The sequence below is a fragment of the Lissotriton vulgaris genome, chromosome 7, assembly GCF_964263255.1.
Source record: "Lissotriton vulgaris chromosome 7, aLisVul1.2, whole genome shotgun sequence".
Classification (NCBI taxonomy): Eukaryota; Metazoa; Chordata; class Amphibia; order Caudata; family Salamandridae; genus Lissotriton; species Lissotriton vulgaris.
The window spans coordinates 661,542,592-661,563,277 of NC_141695.1; the positions used below are offsets into that span (position 1 = coordinate 661,542,592).

The 20,686-nt window shown below is 49.6% G+C and overlaps 1 protein-coding gene across 2 annotated transcripts in view; it reads left to right on the forward strand.

The window, feature by feature from the left end:
* The window catches only part of HLF (HLF transcription factor, PAR bZIP family member), a 246,212-nt gene that overhangs the window by 171,969 nt on the left and 53,557 nt on the right, over positions 1 to 20,686 (forward strand). For both annotated transcript variants that reach the window (XM_086930866.1, XM_086930867.1), the window contains exon 3: positions 9,066 to 9,286. In XM_086930866.1, coding sequence (XP_086786992.1) covers positions 9,066 to 9,286 — 221 coding nt within the window. The remainder of the gene's footprint in view (positions 1 to 9,065; positions 9,287 to 20,686) is intronic.

The following is a 20,686-nucleotide window of genomic DNA, read 5'->3' on the forward strand; positions in this document are numbered from 1 at the left end:
GAGCAAATGGCATGAGAATTAATCCGGCATGATATCTGAACCTCGTGTTCCACTGGATGAGGGAGCTCTTCCTGTGCACGAAGGACACCAAGACACAGGTCTTAGTGCCAAGAGACACCTCAAACTTTGGAACCCACCCTCCACCCTTCCCCCACCTCACCAAAGGTAAAGAACCTGAATATCATCTTGATGGCTGAACTGCCTTTCTTTCCCCAAGGCAAGGCATGCGTCCTCCTGTTACTCGCTGCGTGCAACAGAGTCAAAGGGACAGAAGCCCTCGTCCTGCAGCAACCACAATATCATCTACTCTGGTCACCTTAAGAAACTCGTTGATGGGTCCCAGAGGCTTCAGCACCAGACACACAGATTTGCTTTAAGCTTCGCAGGTGGGACTACCTGAGACCTGCCACAGGCCCCCTGTCTACATCAGAACCACATTTATGGCCTTGTGCATGATCCAAAAATCAAACAAAAGCTCTAAACCTGCCATAACGGGCACCTCATTAGACCCTAAACAGACCCTTCACTCACCGTCTGCACATTGGAGCCACCAAAGTTCATGCGAGAGGGTGGAACATGGAAGCAGATCAGTGGCCGTTAACAGATCTAGAAATGGCCTTCCACCCAACATTGACATTCAAACTCAATGCCATGAGGTCAATAAACGTTTGAAAACGGAACGGTTCAGTCTTAGTTTTAAATCAATCAATCAGCGGTTTATAAAGTGCACTACTCACCCGTGAGGGTCTCAAGGTGCTTGGGGTGGAGGTGGGGGTGCAGCTCCGGATCAGTCGAATAGCCATGTCTTGAGGTTCTTTCTGAAGGTGTGCAGGGTGGTGGAGCATCTGATGTTGACTGGGAGCTTGTTCCAGGTGTTTGCTGCAATGTAGGAGAAGGCTCTTCTACCTGCTCTGGTTCTGCAGATGGGTGGGGTTTCTGCCAGGGTGAGATCAACGAAGCAGAGGTTCCTTTTGGGTACGTGGAAGGATGTTGTTGAGGTGTTTGGGTCCGATGTTCTGGAGGGATTTGTTGGCGTGCGTAAGTAGCCTGAAGGTGACCCTCTTTTCGATGGTGAGCCAGCGGAGGTCTTGTAGGTGCTGAGTCATGTTTTTGCGTCAGGGGGTTTTGAGGACGAGTCTGGCTGCGGTCCTCTGGATGGTTTGGAGCTTGTGTAGCAGGGTCTTGTTGATACCGGCGTAGAGGGCGTTACCGTGATCCAGTCTGCTGGTTAAGAGTGCGTGGGTGACGGTCTTTCTGTATTGTGGGGGATCCACTTGAAGGTCTTGCGAAGGATGCGGAGGGTGTTGAAGCAGGTGGAGGCGACGGCGTTGACCTGGCGGGTCATGGTGAAGAATAATGCTGAGGTTCCGGGCGTGGTCCGTCGGGTGGGTTTCCGAGGGCATGTGGCCACCAGGAGTTGTTTCATGCAGTGGGGGAGGATCCCAGGACTAGGACCGCTCTCTTCTCTGAGTTCAGCTGTAGGCAGCTGTCGCTCATCCTGGCTGCAACGTCTTTCTTTCCTATTTGGAAGCTGAGTGTAGTGGCTTCGGTGTTCTTTGTGAAAGAGAGGATGAGCTGACTGTTGTCAGCGTAGGATACTATGCTGAGCCCATGCTGTCTGACGATGGCGGTGGGGGGGGCCATGTTATTGTTGAAGAGCGTGGGGCTGAGTGAGGATACATGGGGTACTCCGCAGTTGGTCTCTGTAGATTCGGATAGAAAGGGAGGGAGATGGATCTTTTGGGTTCTACCGGTGACAAAGGATCGATCCAGTCAAGGGCGGTTCTTCTTATGCCAGCATCATGGAGTCTGGCATCCAGGGTGCGGTGTCGAATACTGCGGAGAGGTCTAGTAGGATGAGGGCCGCAGTGTGTCCCTGGTCGAGTAGCATGGGGATGTCGTTGGTTGCGACGAGGAGGTCGGTCTTGGTGCTGTGGTTGCTGGGTATCCGTACTGAGAGGGGTCGCGGATGGTGTTCTCTTCGATGAAGGTGGTGAGCTGGGCGTTGATGAATCTTTCGGTGACTTTGGCTGCGAAGGAAAAGAGGGAGATGGGTCGGTAGCTTTTCAGGTCCGTCGGGTTGGCTGAGGGTTTCTTGAAGAGGGGCATGACCTCTGCCCACTTCCAATCGTCGGGGAAGGTGCGGGATTTGAGGGAGGCGTTGATGGTCCGGCTTCTTTTGGGTGCAATGGCGGCTCTGTGGTAGATTTGCGGTGGGCAGGATTCTGTGGGAGCTCCTGATTGTGTGTTCTTCATGGTCGTGGTGGTGTCTTCAGTGGTGATAGGTTTCCAAGTGGTGATGGTCGGCTGGTTGTCGGTTGTGGAGAGGATGGCGTTGTCTGGAGTCTGTTCGCTAAAAGTTGTCGTTGAGCGTCTTATTTTCAGGTGGAAGTAGGAGCTGAGCTTGTTGCAGAGATCCTGCGATGGGGTGACATCTACGGTTTCACTGAGGGGTTTGGTGAACTGCTGCTGTATGATGTTGAAGACTACTTTTGAGTTGCTTGCGTTAGTGTGGATTTTGTTCTTGATGAAGGTCCGCTTGGTGGCTCTTATGCGCTGGTGGTGAGTGGTAAATGGTAAATGTACCCAATATAGAACAGGGGTCGTGTGGAAGAATTTCAGACACAGTTAATCACCTGTCTGGACCGTCTGGTCCCCATCCTACCACACTTGTGTATTCTTTCACCCCTGCCAAGTACTCTGAAGTAACCAAAGGAGACAGATTGCAATGCATGAATACCTAACCATTAATATTTATTAGTTTCTGTTCCAAGAAGTATCCAGAATAGATGTCATGATATCTCACAATGTTTTGCAATATTCTACTTATCAGTCCTGTCAGGTTGTATCTGGTTAATATGAAATCTTTGCCACTAAATGCAAATGCTCCACAAATCATCCATTACAATTAAATTGTAAGTATGTCAACTCCTGGGAAGGTGGCTCAGTGAGATTAACTTTTACCACTGAGAAAATGCAGTGTGCTGAAGGTTATAAATGCACATCCTGGCAAAGCAAGCTCAGCCGTACTTCTGTATGTAGGTTAGTACATTGAGTACCATAAATTGAGTAATTATAACATCCGTAGTTTACGGCTCTTAGAAAATGCAGATGTGTGATATTTAGTACCACATACCTCACCAGTGACTTAAAGAAGCATGGAAAAAATGTCTAACAGTATGCCATGTGCACTAATCACTATGATAGAAGTACTTCCAGAATGGCGCATTCAGATCTCTTTTGGTAAAAAATATTTGAAGGTCTGACATTTAATCTCTCTTATGTTAATATGTGTTCAATAATCATATTGCTCAGAAGAATTTTCTGAGCTTCTGTTAATAGTTGCCATTACATCCAATCTGTCTCCTCCAACTAGAAAATGCGATAACATTACACAATGTTTCTACTTTTCACTAGCTCTGACGTCACCCACAGCTTACAGCTTCCATATGGAGGCACCGTGGTTTGTCCTGCACAATCGCAATTGCACAATTGAACTAATGGATGCATTTTCAGAGTAATCTGTGAGGCAAATTAAATGAGCAATGGAAAAGCTACGCAATCGGATTTACTACTAAGAGTTCTACTGTCCACGCACTCACTCACTCCGCCATAAATCCATACACTCAGTTACTCATCCTTGCATTCAGTGATCCGTTTACCAATCACCACTGCCTTTTAACTGCCATATGGACACATTGTGCACTGGTAATGTTCCAAGATTGTATTCATTCCTAGGTGTCAACCCTCACTGCAAGTTGTCAGATGAGGCAGTACAGGTCACACTTGTACCAATTCCAGCCCAAAAAGACAGCACGTCCATTACTCAACTCACGAAATGTTTTGAGAAAAGTCAATATGTTTACAGTTTAGTGCAGCTCAGACTAGTTTTAGACATCAGAACACTGAGCTCATCAATGTTCCATTTTAATAAAAATGAATAAACAGGAAATCGGGAGCAACCAACTCAGTCCTGTACATGTCTTCACATGAAAATTTTCATGACATCATCACTAATCATGCTTCCTGCATCCCCACATTTAAGCAATGTATGTATGTCTTGGACTTGATGTAGCATGAACCTAGCTAGCAAGCAATTAACCGCTGTAGATTACATGGGGAGTTCGGAGACAGTCTTATCGGGTTTATCAAGTGGGGATTAAATTAATACATTTCATATTTTTTAGGTACAGGGCAGCTTAGGGGCACATTAGGATAACGGGTGGATCGGCAACGCCCGTATGGCGGTGGCGATCCGCCTGCCAAAAACCTCCACCCGCTACCAATTTCCCCCGCTACATTACCATGGCGGGGGGACCCCGGCGGACGGGAAGACCGTCCGCCGGTTTTCCGCCGGTAGGCAATCAGCCTGATTGCCTACTGAGTGGAAAAGCAGTTTATATGGTGGTGTTGTCTGTTAGACACCGCCAGCCACATTACTATGTGGGCGGAAGCATGCCTTTCCGTGGCGGCATTGCCGCCACGCAAAGGCATGCAGGAATTGCGTGGTGGGCCTCCAAGAACTCTGGAGGGTGCACATGGGGGGTACCTATGGTACCGCGCGGAGCCAGCCATGCTGTGCATGGAAGTGCACGAAATCCCTTCCTGGCATTGTGGCGGGTGGTGCTGAGTGCACATTGTGAGGAATGCAGGATGCGCCCGCCACTGTGGAGGGCGCATCCTAATGGCACCCACGGGACCCTCGCCCTTTTGGCGGGCGGTCCTTTTTTACGACGGGATGGCGGGCGGACTTTTGTGCCCCTAAGTGTTTAGCCCACAATCAGGTTAGGTTGAGCCAAGCACTGAGGGCGGGATTCAATCTTGGGCCCCCAGACTCCAAATTCAGCAGCTCTCGCAACTGGGCAACATCTCCTCCCGAATGCAAGGCATTCACTCTCTCCCTGTGTGCTACCTCCTTCCCTTGGAGACATCCATTTTGCAGTTTGTTTTACGAACGCCTAAATATTGTATGAGGTGTGCTGGAGGTCATTATTAGGGCGGAATATGCAAACACAACAGGTGATGGACCGAATGTGGATCAATGTCACACACTCGACCCAGTCCAAAGATCTGGGCCCAAATCCATCGTTATTTTGCACTCCACACCACCCTGGGTTAGACAATGGCGATATGCAAATCAGCTCTGACCCTGTGCCCCATGGGAACAGTCCAGTCCGAACTACAAAAGCCATGTCCTTCCCAGAACGGAATCAAGCATCCGAGGACCGGACCGGTTTCGAGGTAACACCTCTCATCAGCCCGGCTAGCTTGACTCCAGTGGTGTGGAGTGCCTGGGACCCAGGTCTGGGCATCCCCAGCGCACTTAGGGCGGAATATGCAAACACAACAGGTGATGGACCGAATGTGGATCAATGTCACACACTCGACCCAGTCCAAAGATCTGGGCCCAAATCCATCGTTATTTTGCACTCCACACCACCCTGGGTTAGACAATGGCGATATGCAAATCAGCTCTGACCCTGTGCCCCATGGGAACAGTCCAGTCCGAACTACAAAAGCCATGTCCTTCCCAGAACGGAATCAAGCATCCGAGGACCGGACCGGTTTCGAGGTAACACCTCTCATCAGCCCGGCTAGCTTGACTCCAGTGGTGTGGAGTGCCTGGGACCCACGTCTGGGCATCCCCAGCGCACTTAGGGCGGAATATGCAAACACAACAGGTGATGGACCGAATGTGGATCAATGTCACACACTCGACCCAGTCCAAAGATCTGGGCCCAAATCCATCGTTATTTTGCACTCCACACCACCCTGGGTTAGACAATGGCGATATGCAAATCAGCTCTGACCCTGTGCCCCATGGGAACAGTCCAGTCCGAACTACAAAAGCCATGTCCTTCCCAGAACGGAATCAAGCATCCGAGGACCGGACCGGTTTCGAGGTAACACCTCTCATCAGCCCGGCTAGCTTGACTCCAGTGGTGTGGAGTGCCTGGGACCCAGGTCTGGGCATCCCCAGCGCACTTAGGGCGGAATATGCAAACACAACAGGTGATGGACCGAATGTGGATCAATGTCACACACTCGACCCAGTCCAAAGATCTGGGCCCAAATCCATCGTTATTTTGCACTCCACACCACCCTGGGTTAGACAATGGCGATATGCAAATCAGCTCTGACCCTGTGCCCCATGGGAACAGTCCAGTCCGAACTACAAAAGCCATGTCCTTCCCAGAACGGAATCAAGCATCCGAGGACCGGACCGGTTTCGAGGTAACACCTCTCATCAGCCCGGCTAGCTTGACTCCAGTGGTGTGGAGTGCCTGGGACCCACGTCTGGGCATCCCCAGCGCACTTAGGGCGGAATATGCAAACACAACAGGTGATGGACCGAATGTGGATCAATGTCACACACTCGACCCAGTCCAAAGATCTGGGCCCAAATCCATCGTTATTTTGCACTCCACACCACCCTGGGTTAGACAATGGCGATATGCAAATCAGCTCTGACCCTGTGCCCCATGGGAACAGTCCAGTCCGAACTACAAAAGCCATGTCCTTCCCAGAACGGAATCAAGCATCCGAGGACCGGACCGGTTTCGAGGTAACACCTCTCATCAGCCCGGCTAGCTTGACTCCAGTGGTGTGGAGTGCCTGGGACCCAGGTCTGGGCATCCCCAGCGCACTTAGGGCGGAATATGCAAACACAACAGGTGATGGACCGAATGTGGATCAATGTCACACACTCGACCCAGTCCAAAGATCTGGGCCCAAATCCATCGTTATTTTGCACTCCACACCACCCTGGGTTAGACAATGGCGATATGCAAATCAGCTCTGACCCTGTGCCCCATGGGAACAGTCCAGTCCGAACTACAAAAGCCATGTCCTTCCCAGAACGGAATCAAGCATCCGAGGACCGGACCGGTTTCGAGGTAACACCTCTCATCAGCCCGGCTAGCTTGACTCCAGTGGTGTGGAGTGCCTGGGACCCACGTCTGGGCATCCCCAGCGCACTTAGGGCGGAATATGCAAACACAACAGGTGATGGACCGAATGTGGATCAATGTCACACACTCGACCCAGTCCAAAGATCTGGGCCCAAATCCATCGTTATTTTGCACTCCACACCACCCTGGGTTAGACAATGGCGATATGCAAATCAGCTCTGACCCTGTGCCCCATGGGAACAGTCCAGTCCGAACTACAAAAGCCATGTCCTTCCCAGAACGGAATCAAGCATCCGAGGACCGGACCGGTTTCGAGGTAACACCTCTCATCAGCCCGGCTAGCTTGACTCCAGTGGTGTGGAGTGCCTGGGACCCACGTCTGGGCATCCCCAGCGCACTTAGGGCGGAATATGCAAACACAACAGGTGATGGACCGAATGTGGATCAATGTCACACACTCGACCCAGTCCAAAGATCTGGGCCCAAATCCATCGTTATTTTGCACTCCACACCACCCTGGGTTAGACAATGGCGATATGCAAATCAGCTCTGACCCTGTGCCCCATGGGAACAGTCCAGTCCGAACTACAAAAGCCATGTCCTTCCCAGAACGGAATCAAGCATCCGAGGACCGGACCGGTTTCGGGGTAACACCTCTCATCAGCCCGGCTAGCTTGACTCCAGTGGTGTGGAGTGCCTGGGACCCACGTCTGGGCATCCCCAGCGCACTTAGGGCGGAATATGCAAACACAACAGGTGATGGACCGAATGTGGATCAATGTCACACACTCGACCCAGTCCAAAGATCTGGGCCCAAATCCATTGTTATTTTGCACTCCACACCACCCTGGGTTAGACAATGGCGATATGCAAATCAGCTCTGACCCTGTGCCCCATGGGAACAGTCCAGTCCGAACTACAAAAGCCATGTCCTTCCCAGAACGGAATCAAGCATCCGAGGACCGGACCGGTTTCGAGGTAACACCTCTCATCAGCCCGGCTAGCTTGACTCCAGTGGTGTGGAGTGCCTGGGACCCACGTCTGGGCATCCCCAGCGCACTTAGGGCGGAATATGCAAACACAACAGGTGATGGACCGAATGTGGATCAATGTCACACACTCGACCCAGTCCAAAGATCTGGGCCCAAATCCATCGTTATTTTGCACTCCACACCACCCTGGGTTAGACAATGGCGATATGCAAATCAGCTCTGACCCTGTGCCCCATGGGAACAGTCCAGTCCGAACTACAAAAGCCATGTCCTTCCCAGAACGGAATCAAGCATCCGAGGACCGGACCGGTTTCGAGGTAACACCTCTCATCAGCCCGGCTAGCTTGACTCCAGTGGTGTGGAGTGCCTGGGACCCACGTCTGGGCATCCCCAGCGCACTTAGGGCGGAATATGCAAACACAACAGGTGATGGACCGAATGTGGATCAATGTCACACACTCGACCCAGTCCAAAGATCTGGGCCCAAATCCATCGTTATTTTGCACTGCAGTTCATTATTAGGCCTGACTACAGCAGTGTTTGCTGCCTTCCAGAGCTTATGTCAACACAACAAACAACATGCAATATTGTGAACAGAGCTGTGCCTAAGTCAGCCATAAGCTTGTTTGTGAAAGCCTCCTTCGGGCTTAGGCTTGTTGGATTACCAGTCACGTGTTCATGTCTACTGACACCTTTTGCACATTTCTACATTTTCTTGATAGACATTTTACTTTGGTGAAAATTTTATTCAACGCATTTATCGAATGAACGAGGGCACCTGCTCTGCAGTTATCCTGCTTTGAAAAATGGATGGCCACTGCGGGAGGGCTGTTGAGGGCAGACATGACCACTGAGTACAGGTTGCATAGCTCTCTACCTTGGCAATGCAAGCTCTCAGTTGGGAGGAAATGTCAGCCATCTTAGGATGGGGATTTCCAATGACTGTAATGGAACATTAGCCAGTATCGCTTTAAGTAATTGGTCAAAGCAGGCTGGATATTTCCTGCCAGACCTCCCATGAGGAATTTTAACTAAATGTGCGATTTATGTTTTTGAAACTGGATATTAATATATTTCAACTTGCAAAGAATATTTTCTGTTCAAGTGATAAAATATCTACAGTCTTTGCAGGAATTTGTAACACGTTTTCACTTTTGTCCAGGTCAAATATTGCCGTCAAATCGCAACACGCCAAGTCCCATTGACCCGGAAACCATTCAGGTGCCAGTGGGTTATGAGCCAGACCCAGCAGATCTGGCTCTATCCAGCATTCCTGGGCAAGAGATGTTTGACCCACGCAAGCGCAAGTTTTCGGAAGAAGAGCTGAAGCCTCAACCAATGATTAAAAAAGCACGCAAAATATTAATTCCAGATGATTTGAAGGTAAATTGGAACTGGTACCTAAGATGTTATGACTAGTTGCCAATTATTTATTTGCTCATGTGTGACATTTTACTGTTTTCAGTGTGCATTTTATTGCCTTAGGTGTGACACATTAAGTTTTACGTTATAGGAGGGGTTTAAGTAGGATACAAAAGTGGGGTAGGGAGGGGTTCTCTAAAAGCAGTGTGGCCTATGTAATTTTGATTGCGGCTTAAACACGTAAACTACATTTGTGTGATTCTCATAGTGTTTCTCCTGGCCGGTATTTTGGTGCCTCTCTGAGTTTGTGTTATTGCATCCAGATATATAATGCAACAGCTGGCATACACCTACAACTAGCCTTAACTATTGACATTGTCAGTGGTTGTTAGCTGTTGAAGGTAAATGAGTAACAGCAATGTTTTTTTTGTAAATAATTAATATTGAAAATGTATCAATTCTAAAATTGTGAGACTGTGAATTGAATATTACCGAGGCCTGTGGAAAGGGTAGTGCTCCTCTAAGTGTTTCATTCACCAGTGATTGCTTCACTCTATGTTACAAGTACATCCTTATTCTCTCCACATCTTCTCTGTCTACATATCTTAAACCTCATCTCTTTCCTCTTCATCACACTCTTTTCACCTTCTCCTGAATGCACTTCCTCAAATCTTCTTCACTCTACCACCCCTAAAAAAAATACACACGTACTCACCTTTAACCCCTAAAATCAATGTGCAGGCACTCACCTTTAAGACCTGACTTTTCTTTTAGTTTCACCTTGTCAATTTTTTACAACTGTGTAACAGGGACAGCTGGCAAAGGTAGGTGCGGTGGGGCGAGGGATGGTGGGGCTGGGTAGGGTGGGGACAAGTCGACAGACAACTGGTTAGGTAAAATGAAAGAAATGAATAAATAAAACCACTGACCTTGTGCTCACTGCATCACCAACTTGGCAATGCGGTGAGCGCAATTCAATGTAAGTGGTCTTATTTATTTATTAATTTAATTTTACCTATCCCTTTTTCTGTCGACCTTCCCCCCGCCCAACAGTCCTCGCCTCACTGCTTTTACCTGTGCCAGCTGCACCTGCTGTGTACCTTCGAACATAAGGGGATGATGGACGGAGTGCTGAAACTTTTCAGACACTCACCCCGAGTCACAGATCTGGGTTGAATCCATCATCGTTCTTTGCTCACTTCGCCCCCCAGTTCAGACCTAGCCATATGCAAATCAGTCATGACCCCGTGCCTCATGGGAAGAGTCCAGCCCAAACTGCCAAGCCATGTCTTCCCTGGACCTCCTTCACACATTTTTGCACTGAATCACAACTGCAAATGGAATACGATACCATTTCTGTGTGGTCTCTGGAGAGAGGCCAAGGATTGGTTCACCATATATTCTGAACACTTTTTTGAGCCACTAAGAGGCACTTTGAGAGCCTTGCATTCCCTTCAGCCTCGAGCTGCAGAGCTCTCAATACTGTCTCCTTCTAAACCCTTGGAGGAGACTCAGTTCAAAGTCAACACTATACAAGTGTAACATTCTACACGAGAAAAAATACAGGAGCACAACATTATGGAAACAAGTAACAGTGTTAGGGAATTTCCGAATAAGTAAAACATGTGATATATAAATTGGAGCTGACACCGTTTACTTGTACTTATTGACAGTTTTGGTTGTAAAATGGGGCAGAATAGGGACCCATTTCAATGTATTTTTTTGATTACTGCCAGAAGGTCATGGCCCACTTAGAGCCTTGCTCTATAGTGAGTAAAACAAGGCATTGAAATCCAAGTCATGAGATAAATTTGAAAAATTAACTTGCCTTGTTGTAATGTAATAGTTAAGAAATAGCCCTAAAATAGCTCTCACACTTGACTTTATCAGATGGAAGAGATGTTTGTCAAACAAGCGCTAGCATAGCCTATCTTTAAGTTTTTGTTTTGTTTTCGTTTAGTGAAAGTGTCATCTTGTAAGTTTCCCTCACAATGAACTGGCATTGTGTGTATAGTTGCACGCGTCCCTTCATTAAAACCATTAAAATAAGGACAGCAGTAGTGTGCGTACTCACATATGAACAAATAATTGGAACAACCCACACAAAACAAATTATTCAGGTTAGAGTAAGTGATAAGTATGATCAAAAAGATTTTTTTAACTGCTACAGCTGGTAGATACGTTTACAGACAGATCTCTTGCGAAATAAATGCAACGGAGGTGTTAGAATATTTTTAAAGCACTTTGCAGCAGTATATATAATATAAAAGAAGAGAGATTTTCCATTTCATGCCACTAAAATTGTGAAGATGGTCATTCACTGATATTCTCTGTTAGCAATGTCGCCAATGTAATGCCCTGCTGAGGCGAGGTTAAGGTCAATTCCGAATTCTTGTTGCCAGGACACCATAGCCCCAGTCCTGAGCGCACCTTTCATGAATCAGCTTGAGATGTACGAGTTTTTTTTACAGTGTACGTTAACCAAGACTACAGATCCCAGAATGCAATAGGACGTAAAAAGAAAGACCATAGTAGTAAACAAAGTGGCCTGCTGTAAGGGTAGTTGCAGACCCCCAAACCATTCAAAAGCTGTGAACTGATTCTGCTGCAAAAAATAGACCGAACCTCTTTGTGATTGTTGAAGAACTTTGAGAGATATCTGATGTTTAATGGCTATTCTCAGTAAATTAGGTTTTTATTTTGAGTTGCTGCTATGAATATCTGAGGCGAAAATGTGGGTCTTTCTTTACAAATATTCAGCTTCTGGCTATTTGTCATTAAGCTATATGTTTGAGTTGCAGTTCATTCCTAAAAATGATGGAGCAGGTGGAGGTAAGAGGAAAGGCACAGAGAGGAGAGTTGTGCGGTAAGTACAGTATCAAAAGGCACACGTGTTTTTTTCTGAATATTATAATGATTTTTTTCCGTTTTACCAAGTTGCCTAGTATGGCAGCAGTGGCTTAGCAAGGGGGGTGCAGGCCCTAACGCAAGACGGCAAATGGGTCCCATGCCCCTCAGTTCGGTGTTAACAGACGGTCATAATTAGGATGCCGTGGGCACTTACCACTTCTTGGATCTGGTGCCACTGCACCTGCCGCACTATTGGTAGCTACCTACCTGTATGAGAGTCTCACACAGGAAACTGTAATGTTTCCTTGTTCCCCCACAGGACACTCAGATACAGGTTTAGTGTCCAAGTCTTCGTTTATTGAACTTCACTTGCAAGTTATCAGCTAAGGGCGCCGAGCGTCTAACTCCCTAAGCTCCGGTCGCCAACTGCCGTTTATCTCTTTCGCGCCTTCCTCTTTCCTCTTGTGCGCATGCGCGCCTATCTCGCTCTAGCCTACGGCGTGGCACGTCATCACGTGTACGCCGGTAGACTAGAGCGCACACCACATATCCCCTCTTTACACAAACACAAAGATGTAACATTCCCCCCCCCAACAGTAAGTGTCCTCCAACAGTGAACATAGTCTATGTGGGGCGCCCGGGGGGGCCGGCACCAAACTAGTGTCCGTCCATCACAAAGTCACTATAGCGAGAGGGCCTTACAACTGCCCTTCCGCTGCGGGTGTGTCTTACCTGCATGTTCTCTCTCGCCGCTGTCTCTCCTTGGGACACCCCAGCTCCTCTCGCGTCTGTTCCCTGCTCCGCATTCGCTTGTAATCCTCCTCCATCGGTCGGCCTGGCTCTCAGGACATCTTCTCCATTGTCCTCACCTGCACCTTCCTCTTGGTTGTCTGTTCCGAACTCAGGAAGCGGTCTAACCTCTTGGTGATCCGTGTCTCTTTCGACTTCCTCAGCCTTGGGCCAGACCAGTATTTTGTTGACCCTGGCCATGCGATCTTGCGACCAGACCTTGCCATCACTGAGGAGAGCCGCCCTGCCACGCACCTCCTTGACTTGTAGCGGTTGGCTGAATTTGCTTTCGCCCTTCTTTTGTAGAGTGGGGAGTTTGATCCTAACCCACTCCCCTTCTTCCAGGGCCGTTTCCTTCGTGCTGCGTCGCTTGTTATAGTGTGCTGCGTAGATCTTCTGGGCCTTCTCCAGATTGTGTTGCACCACGGCTGGGGACCACTTGCTGGTGATGGTCTTCTCCCTCCATGCTACATTGTCCCGGGTGAAGGGATGCCGTCCTCTCAACACTTGAAACGGACTGTACCCCACTACTGAGGGCGTTATCCGGTAGGCCCATATCATGTTCATCATTTCCACTTCCCAGTCTTTTCCTTGCGATATGGCTGCCTGTATGGAGCCCATGAGCACTCTATTGAACCTTTCGACCTGGCCGTTGCAAGCTGGATGGTATACAGCGGTGTGTCTCACCTCGATCCCGTTCCTCTTCATGTATCTCCCCCACTTATCCGACACAAATTGCGGTCCGTTGTCGCTGAGGATTGTTTTGGGTATTCCCTCCCTGAGGAACACCCCGGTTAGGAACTTCAGGATCGTGTCTGTGTCCATCGACTCTTGTATGTCTGCTTCTGGCCACTTAGAATACTTGTCTATTAGCACACAGATGTACTTATTCACGCCTCTACTGTCCAGGATGGGCCCCAGGATATCTATTGCCACATCCTCCCATGGGCCATGTGGGGTGTCGAACTTCCCTAGTGCAGGACGGAGTGGGCGGAGCACTTTGTCCGCTCCTTGGCACTGCCCGCACTCCCGCACTTGTCTCTCGATGTGGGCATCCATTCCTGGCCACCAATACATCTGTTTAACCAACGCCTTGGTTTTCACTATGCCCAGATGCCCCTCGTGGAGCACTTTCAGCAGTCGGGGTATCATAGTCACTGGGGGCACCACTCTCTCTCCTCTGTACAAGAAGATCCCCGAGTCACTCAGGGACAATTCTTCTCTCATCTCATAGAAACGTCGGACACCCTCCGTTAGCTTCTTCTTGTCCGGCCACCCCAGCGTGAGATGCTTCTTTACTTCCATCGTCTCCTCATCGAGCTCGTAGGCTGCCTGCCATTCCTGTGCACTGATGGATGACTCATGATCCTCCATACTGGCGACCATCTCCTCTGTGTCCGGAGACTCTCCCGGCGCCTCTTCCATGGCCGATGCTCGGCTGAGGTAATCAGCTACCCTGTTCTGCGTACCTGGAAGGTATTCTACATCGTATGTATAATCTAGTAACTTCAGGGTCATTTTTGCTATTCTCGGGGTGGCTGTGTCATGACCTGAGGACGTCAATACTTTGATGAGTGGCTTATGATCCGTTTGGAGCCTGAATCTCGTGCCCCATATGAACTGACGAAATTTGCTCAATGCCCATGTGACCGCCAGCATCTCCTTTTCAATCACGCTGTACCTTTGTTCCGTCGGGGACAGCGCCCGGGATGCGAAACTGATGGTTTCTCTTGTTCCGTCCTCCCTTTCCTGCGCCAAGACGGCCCCCAAGCCTTTGTCGCTTGCATCCGTTGTTACCATGGTCTTTCCTGTGGGGATGTACCCCTGCAGAGGGATGGCATGGCTGATACAGTCTTTAATGGATTCAAATTCGGACTGGGCCTCCTTATCCCATTCAAATTTTGTATTGTGCCTGGTTAGTTGTCTCATCTTGTGTGTTCTCGTGGCAAAATGTCTGACGAACTTGCTGTAATACTCGGCCATTCCCAGGAATGACCGCACTTCTTCCTTGGTGGTTGGGGCTTTGGCGTCTCTTATTGCCTTCACATTTTGCTCTTTCGGCGAGATGCCATGCGTTCCTATCTCGTGCCCTAGGTAGGTCACTGTGCGAGATCCGATTCTGCACTTGCTCCATTCCGCCGTCATTCCTTTGCCTTGCAGCACTCCCAGCACTTGGTGTAGTTTCATGTCGTGATCGCCTTTATTGGAGCCCATCACTAAGATGTCGTCTTGGAAGTATTGCACTCCCGAGATGTCCTTAAACAACCTGTGCATCAACTTCTGGAAAACGGCCGCAGCGGATGCTAGGCCGAAGGGCATTCTCCTGAATTGGTAGCATCCAAAGGGCGTTATGAAAGCTGTGTACTTCCTGCTCGACGGATGGAGTTCTATCTGGTAGTATGCGGACGTGAGGTCTATGGTGGAAAAATGGGTAATGCCTTTCGTCTTTGCTAGCATCTCTTCTATTCTGGGGAGCGGGAACCTCTCCACTATGAGGTTTTTGTTGAGCTCCCTCAGGTCCACACAGAGCCGGACCTTTCCATTGGGCTTTTTAACCACAACCAAGGGCGATAGCCACTCCGCACTGTCCACCGGCTCGATGATATCCAGCTCTTCCAACTTCCGTAGTTCCTGGCGCACTGCCTCACTCGTGGATATCGGTATGTTCCGGACCTTGTGTACCACTGGGACTGCTCCCTCCTTGAGGATCATTTTATGCACGAATTTGTCCAGTTTCCCAACCGTGCCCTCAAAAACTTTGGGGTATGCTGCTTTCCAGTCTTCCTCCCTCGAGAGGGGCCATTCGTCGGTTAGCAGGATTTGTTCTTTCCCTCCAGGGTTGAGAATGATGCCGAGAGCACCTGCGTCTCTCCATCCTAGTACAGATGGGCCCTTTTCTGCTACATACAGGGTGCACGTGGCTGACCGTCCTCTGAATTCGAACTCCAAGTCCTTGCATCCGACCAGTGGAATGGAATTCTCCGTATACGAGATGGGTCTGATGTCCGGCGGCTCCAAGTCGGGTCCTAAAACTGGTGCGAAATCCTCTTCCCATATCGATCTTTGCACTATGGTCCAGGGGGACCCGGAATCCACGGCCACATATGCGTTGATGCCCCCGATACGCATGTCGGTGCGGGGTTTATCCCTACGCTTCCCGGATACGTCCAGCACTTAATCCTCTATGCATAGCACCAGGTCATCCTCCTCCTGTTCATCTTCCTCACTCACATTTGCCGTGGCCGCGTCGATACACTTGACCGTGGACTTCGTTCCTTTCTTTCGGCAGACCTTTTCGAAGTGACCGGTCAACCCGCAGAATGAGCACCTGGCGCGAAACGCGGGGCAACGCCTGTCCTGGGCCGCGTGCGCTGCACTGCCGCATCTGTAGCACGCAAATTTCGTTCCCTGGTTAGGGCGAGGCGTCTGCCTTCCAGACCCTCTTCCGTCCTTCTTCGGGTCTCCGTAGGTGCTTTTGGGCTTGCTGGATTGCGGCGCCTCATCGATCTTGTTGATCATTTGTCTCGGCCCACTTTCTCTTTTTGCCGCGTCTGCGCCTCTCTTCGACATTTCCGCCTTCTTGACCATCGCCACGACTTCTTTCAAGGTAGTTTCATTCATCGCCCACAGCTTGTCCTGGACTGCTCTGCTGGTGGTGTGCATCACTATTTGGTCTTTGATGTATTCATCTTGTAGATTCCCATATCTACACGTGATGGCTAGCCGGCGGAGTGCTGCCACGTAGTCGTCAATGGATTCTCCTGCCTCTTGTTTTCTCTGTTGGAAGTTATAGCGGTCTATCGAGACGCACACTGCTGGGCGGTAATGGCTGTCCAGGTCGTCCAGTGCGTTCACGAAAACGTCCGTCTCCGCCGCACCCCTCTCTTTGGGCACCAGGTTCTTAAACACTCTGACCCCTTCTGGGCCTAAGTTGTGGAGCAACAGCCTCTTTTTTCTTTCTGGCTTGTATTCCCCTTCGCTCTCATCTTCCAGGGCTTCAATGTAATTGAGGAAATATTCCTTCCAGTCTTCCCATTTTAGTTGGGGTTCACCTGGCCTGGTTAGGAACGGGACTGGTGCCATTAGGGCTGACGCCTGATTCGCCATTCTGGCTTCCCCTCTAGGTCCTCCTTCCTGGGCCCTATGGGTAGGTTCACCGGACGCTCCTGCGCTGTCTGCCGTGTCCCCTTGACCCCTTGGGCTACCTGGGGTATTGTCCCTCGTAGTGCGCGCTGCCTGCGCTGTCCTCCCCCCTTCCTCTGGCTTGGGGGTGTCTCCCTTGGTTGCCAGGTTGCTGCCTGGGGGCTCCTAGGGACTTGGGCCACACTGACCTGGCTTGTGAGGTTGGTGTTTAGTTCTTGGCCGTGCTGCTGCGCTGCTGCCGCGCCCTTGCTTTCCTTTGCAGGTCCTGTGCCTTCACTGGCTCGTGGGTGTGGGCCGTGGGGGGTTGCTCTCCTTGCCGTCGTCTCTGCACCAGATGGTGTCCGGATCCCACCCTCGTCGCCACTGTAATGTTTCTTTGTTCCCCCACAGGACACTCAGATACAGGTTTAGTGTCCAAGTCTTCGTTTATTGAACTTCACTTGCAAGTTATCAGCTAAGGGCGCCGAGCGTCTAACTCCCTAAGCTCCGGTCGCCAACTGCCGTTTATCTCTTTCGCGCCTTCCTCTTTCCTCTTGTGCGCATGCGCGCCTATCTCGCTCTAGCCTACGGCGTGGCACGTCATCACGTGTACGCCGGTAGACTAGAGCGCACACAAGGTGGTTATCAGTCTCAAGCGGTATTTGCGCAAGTGTCAGAAGATTAGTCCTCCTCGGAGGGTACTCACTGTGCTTTTGGGTGTGACTACTATTCGCCACAAAAATCTAGCAGCATTTTCATTACTTCCGTCTCTACACGCTTATTTTTATTAGCTTTTCAGGTCTCAGTTTGATTTAGTGCAGTGACCGCTGATCATGTGCAGCGGTGCATGAAGGCTGCCCTTGGATGCTCAGAGGTCTATAGCTGAGCTCCAGCGCTAGTCTGTCTCTGTGCAGCAGGCAGTAGATCAGATTGTCCATGACTTTCTGCAGCGTGATGAGAGCCAATTACGGCAGAGAATACCACAAGCTCTATATTGTTTGTTCACAAGAGCCTCACGTCTGTGGACCCCAGGCTCTCTGACTGCCGGGGTATACAGCAGCACTGCAGGACAGGAGTTTCCACTTGCTGTATTAAGTCTAATAAATCAAACATTAAGTTGGTAGGACAGCGCACACATTGAACTCAAATATTTAAAAGTCCACTCATGTGTGATAATGATGAAACAGGAGGTTTGTGAAATAAACAATTTGCCTAGAACCACTAAAATTTGGACAAGCAGGGAAGACGGTATTGATTCAAAGTGATCTAGTTTCACATTTTGAAATGTAACCACCAGACAGGTATCTCTGTCTCTCTCGCATTTGCTTCAAAGATGACTGTTTTGTCTTTCATTCTTGGCTCTCATGAAGAAAACCGACAGAGAGATATGAGACCTGACTGAGGCCCAACTGCCAAGTTCATAATGGATTTATTTGTGGGGGGTGTCACACACCAAATACTCCCATGGTGCTCCGCCCCTGGTTCTACCAGTGAACAGAGCCTTAGCCGTCTCCCTAGGGGCCCTTAGAGTTCACAGACACTAACCCTCTGCTACAAGACTGGTCTCCTATGAACAACTTGTTTCTATCAACTGCTTTCTCTGGTTGACTCCAATCCTAGAGCACCAACCCAAACCCATTCCAGCTCTTTGTGTCCAAGCACGCGTCGTGCGCATGTGCAGCAAAGTGCTGTTCATGGGCAGGGCACATATCCAGTATAGTCAGTTTGTTGGAAGCAGCTAGTTCGCCATTGGGGAAGATCACATATTAGTACATGCACCAAAGCTCACCACAGTGATGGACTAGATAAACTAGCCTAGCACAGCTCACTCCCACAGCTGCCATTGACCCTTGACTGTAGGAAAATCGCATAACCTGGTCACTGCGTAGAGAAGCAGGGAGCAAACCAAAAGTCCTGGACGCACCACTCCCACTCGCAGCTCACCTTATGTTCCGCTGTGTCATTATGTTTGGGCATGGTGCCCACCTCAGAAGTAGGAATTCCACAGAGTATTATTATGTTTGTCAGGGACTGCTGGCAGGCTTTTCCTGTTTTTTCCAGTGTCAACTAGAACTGCAGCAGTTGCAGCAAGCACTGCCACAACACAAGTACTCATGGACCATTCTCTACTCCCCCACCCTCTCCAAACATGCAAAGAAAAATTTCAAACATAAACTCCTTATCCGTAACCCAGAAAAACGAATTGTGGATAACTACCTCAGCCTCACCTCCTCCATTATGACCAACTACATCTTTTACTCCATACGCCCTTCCAAATTGAAAAGCATCTTCGTACAACACCTCCCAAAAATACCGTATGGATTCAAATTATCCACCACTCCTTCCACAGCCTTTCAGGATGATATTGATATCTCCATCTTCAAAGCTGGAAACAACCTCATACAAGCCACGGCTTCTCACCTTTCCATCTTTAAACACCACTTCAGCATTATGTCCCTCCTCCTTGACCATCTGTGCCTAACAACACTTCTCCCCAAATGAATAACGCCCCTCCAACCTCTCCTTCCCCCCTCCCACTAGCTCCACTTCCACTCTAAACCATCCAGCAAACACTATCCTCCAAAAATCGACTTCATCATTACCCTCCCTGGACCTCTCTACAGCAAACGCCTACTCCCAACCACCTTTACCTATTTCTCATCCTCCCCTAAATTCCCTCTCTCTCTCTAACTCCCAGAACTCACAATTCTCGGACTGCTCCACTAAAAACGGTAACCCCCAATCCCTGCCCTCTATCTATCATTCCCCCCCCATGATCCCTCCTCTTCCTGACACTCCAATTCCTCTCCCCCTTCTGAAACACTCACATACTCCACCGTCCTTTCCCTTCAATCCCCTAACACAACTCCTCTCCACCCTCCTCTTCCCCATCCTGAACACCCTTTCCTCTTCCCCATCCCCTCTATCCTGCCCCTCCATGCCCTCCAAACTCCACCTCCTAACCCCTTATCCCAACCCCTGATAAATACTCAACCCCTCCACACCAACATATCTGCTCTCCACTCGCTCTATGCTCTTTTATCCGCTCTGACCACTTCTCCTGAAGTTCTAAACCTCCTGTCTAAGCTATCCCAATCCCTCACACCTAACTGCCCTGACATACCCCACTCCACACCCTTTACCCTATCTCCCCCTCACACATTAGGCCACCCACTGCAACTAACGCAGACCTTTCCCTACCGCCAGTTATTTCCCTGCCCCCGCCCATGCCCCTTCAGTACCTCCCAGTTCGTCCTCCCGTATCAACCTATCTAATTTGATTACTGAACCCCTCTCACCTAACAGCCACGTCACCCCTCAATCCACTCCCACTACCCTATCTCCCCCCTCGCACATCAGTCCTCCCTCTAAAACGGAATCAGACCATGTCCTATCCCCCGCCCATGCCCCTTCAATACCCCCTTTCATCCCAATTACCATGAGCCTACACAACTTTGAACTTGACCTATCCAACTTGATTGACAAACCCCTCACACCTAACAGCCCGTCCCTCCTCACTCAACACCCACTACCCTATATCCCACCACACTCATCAGTATACCCTCCGCAACTAACCCAAACCATGCACCCACCACGGTACCTCCCCTCACCATAATTGTACAGAGACTACACAATATTGAACTTGATCTATCTAAGTTA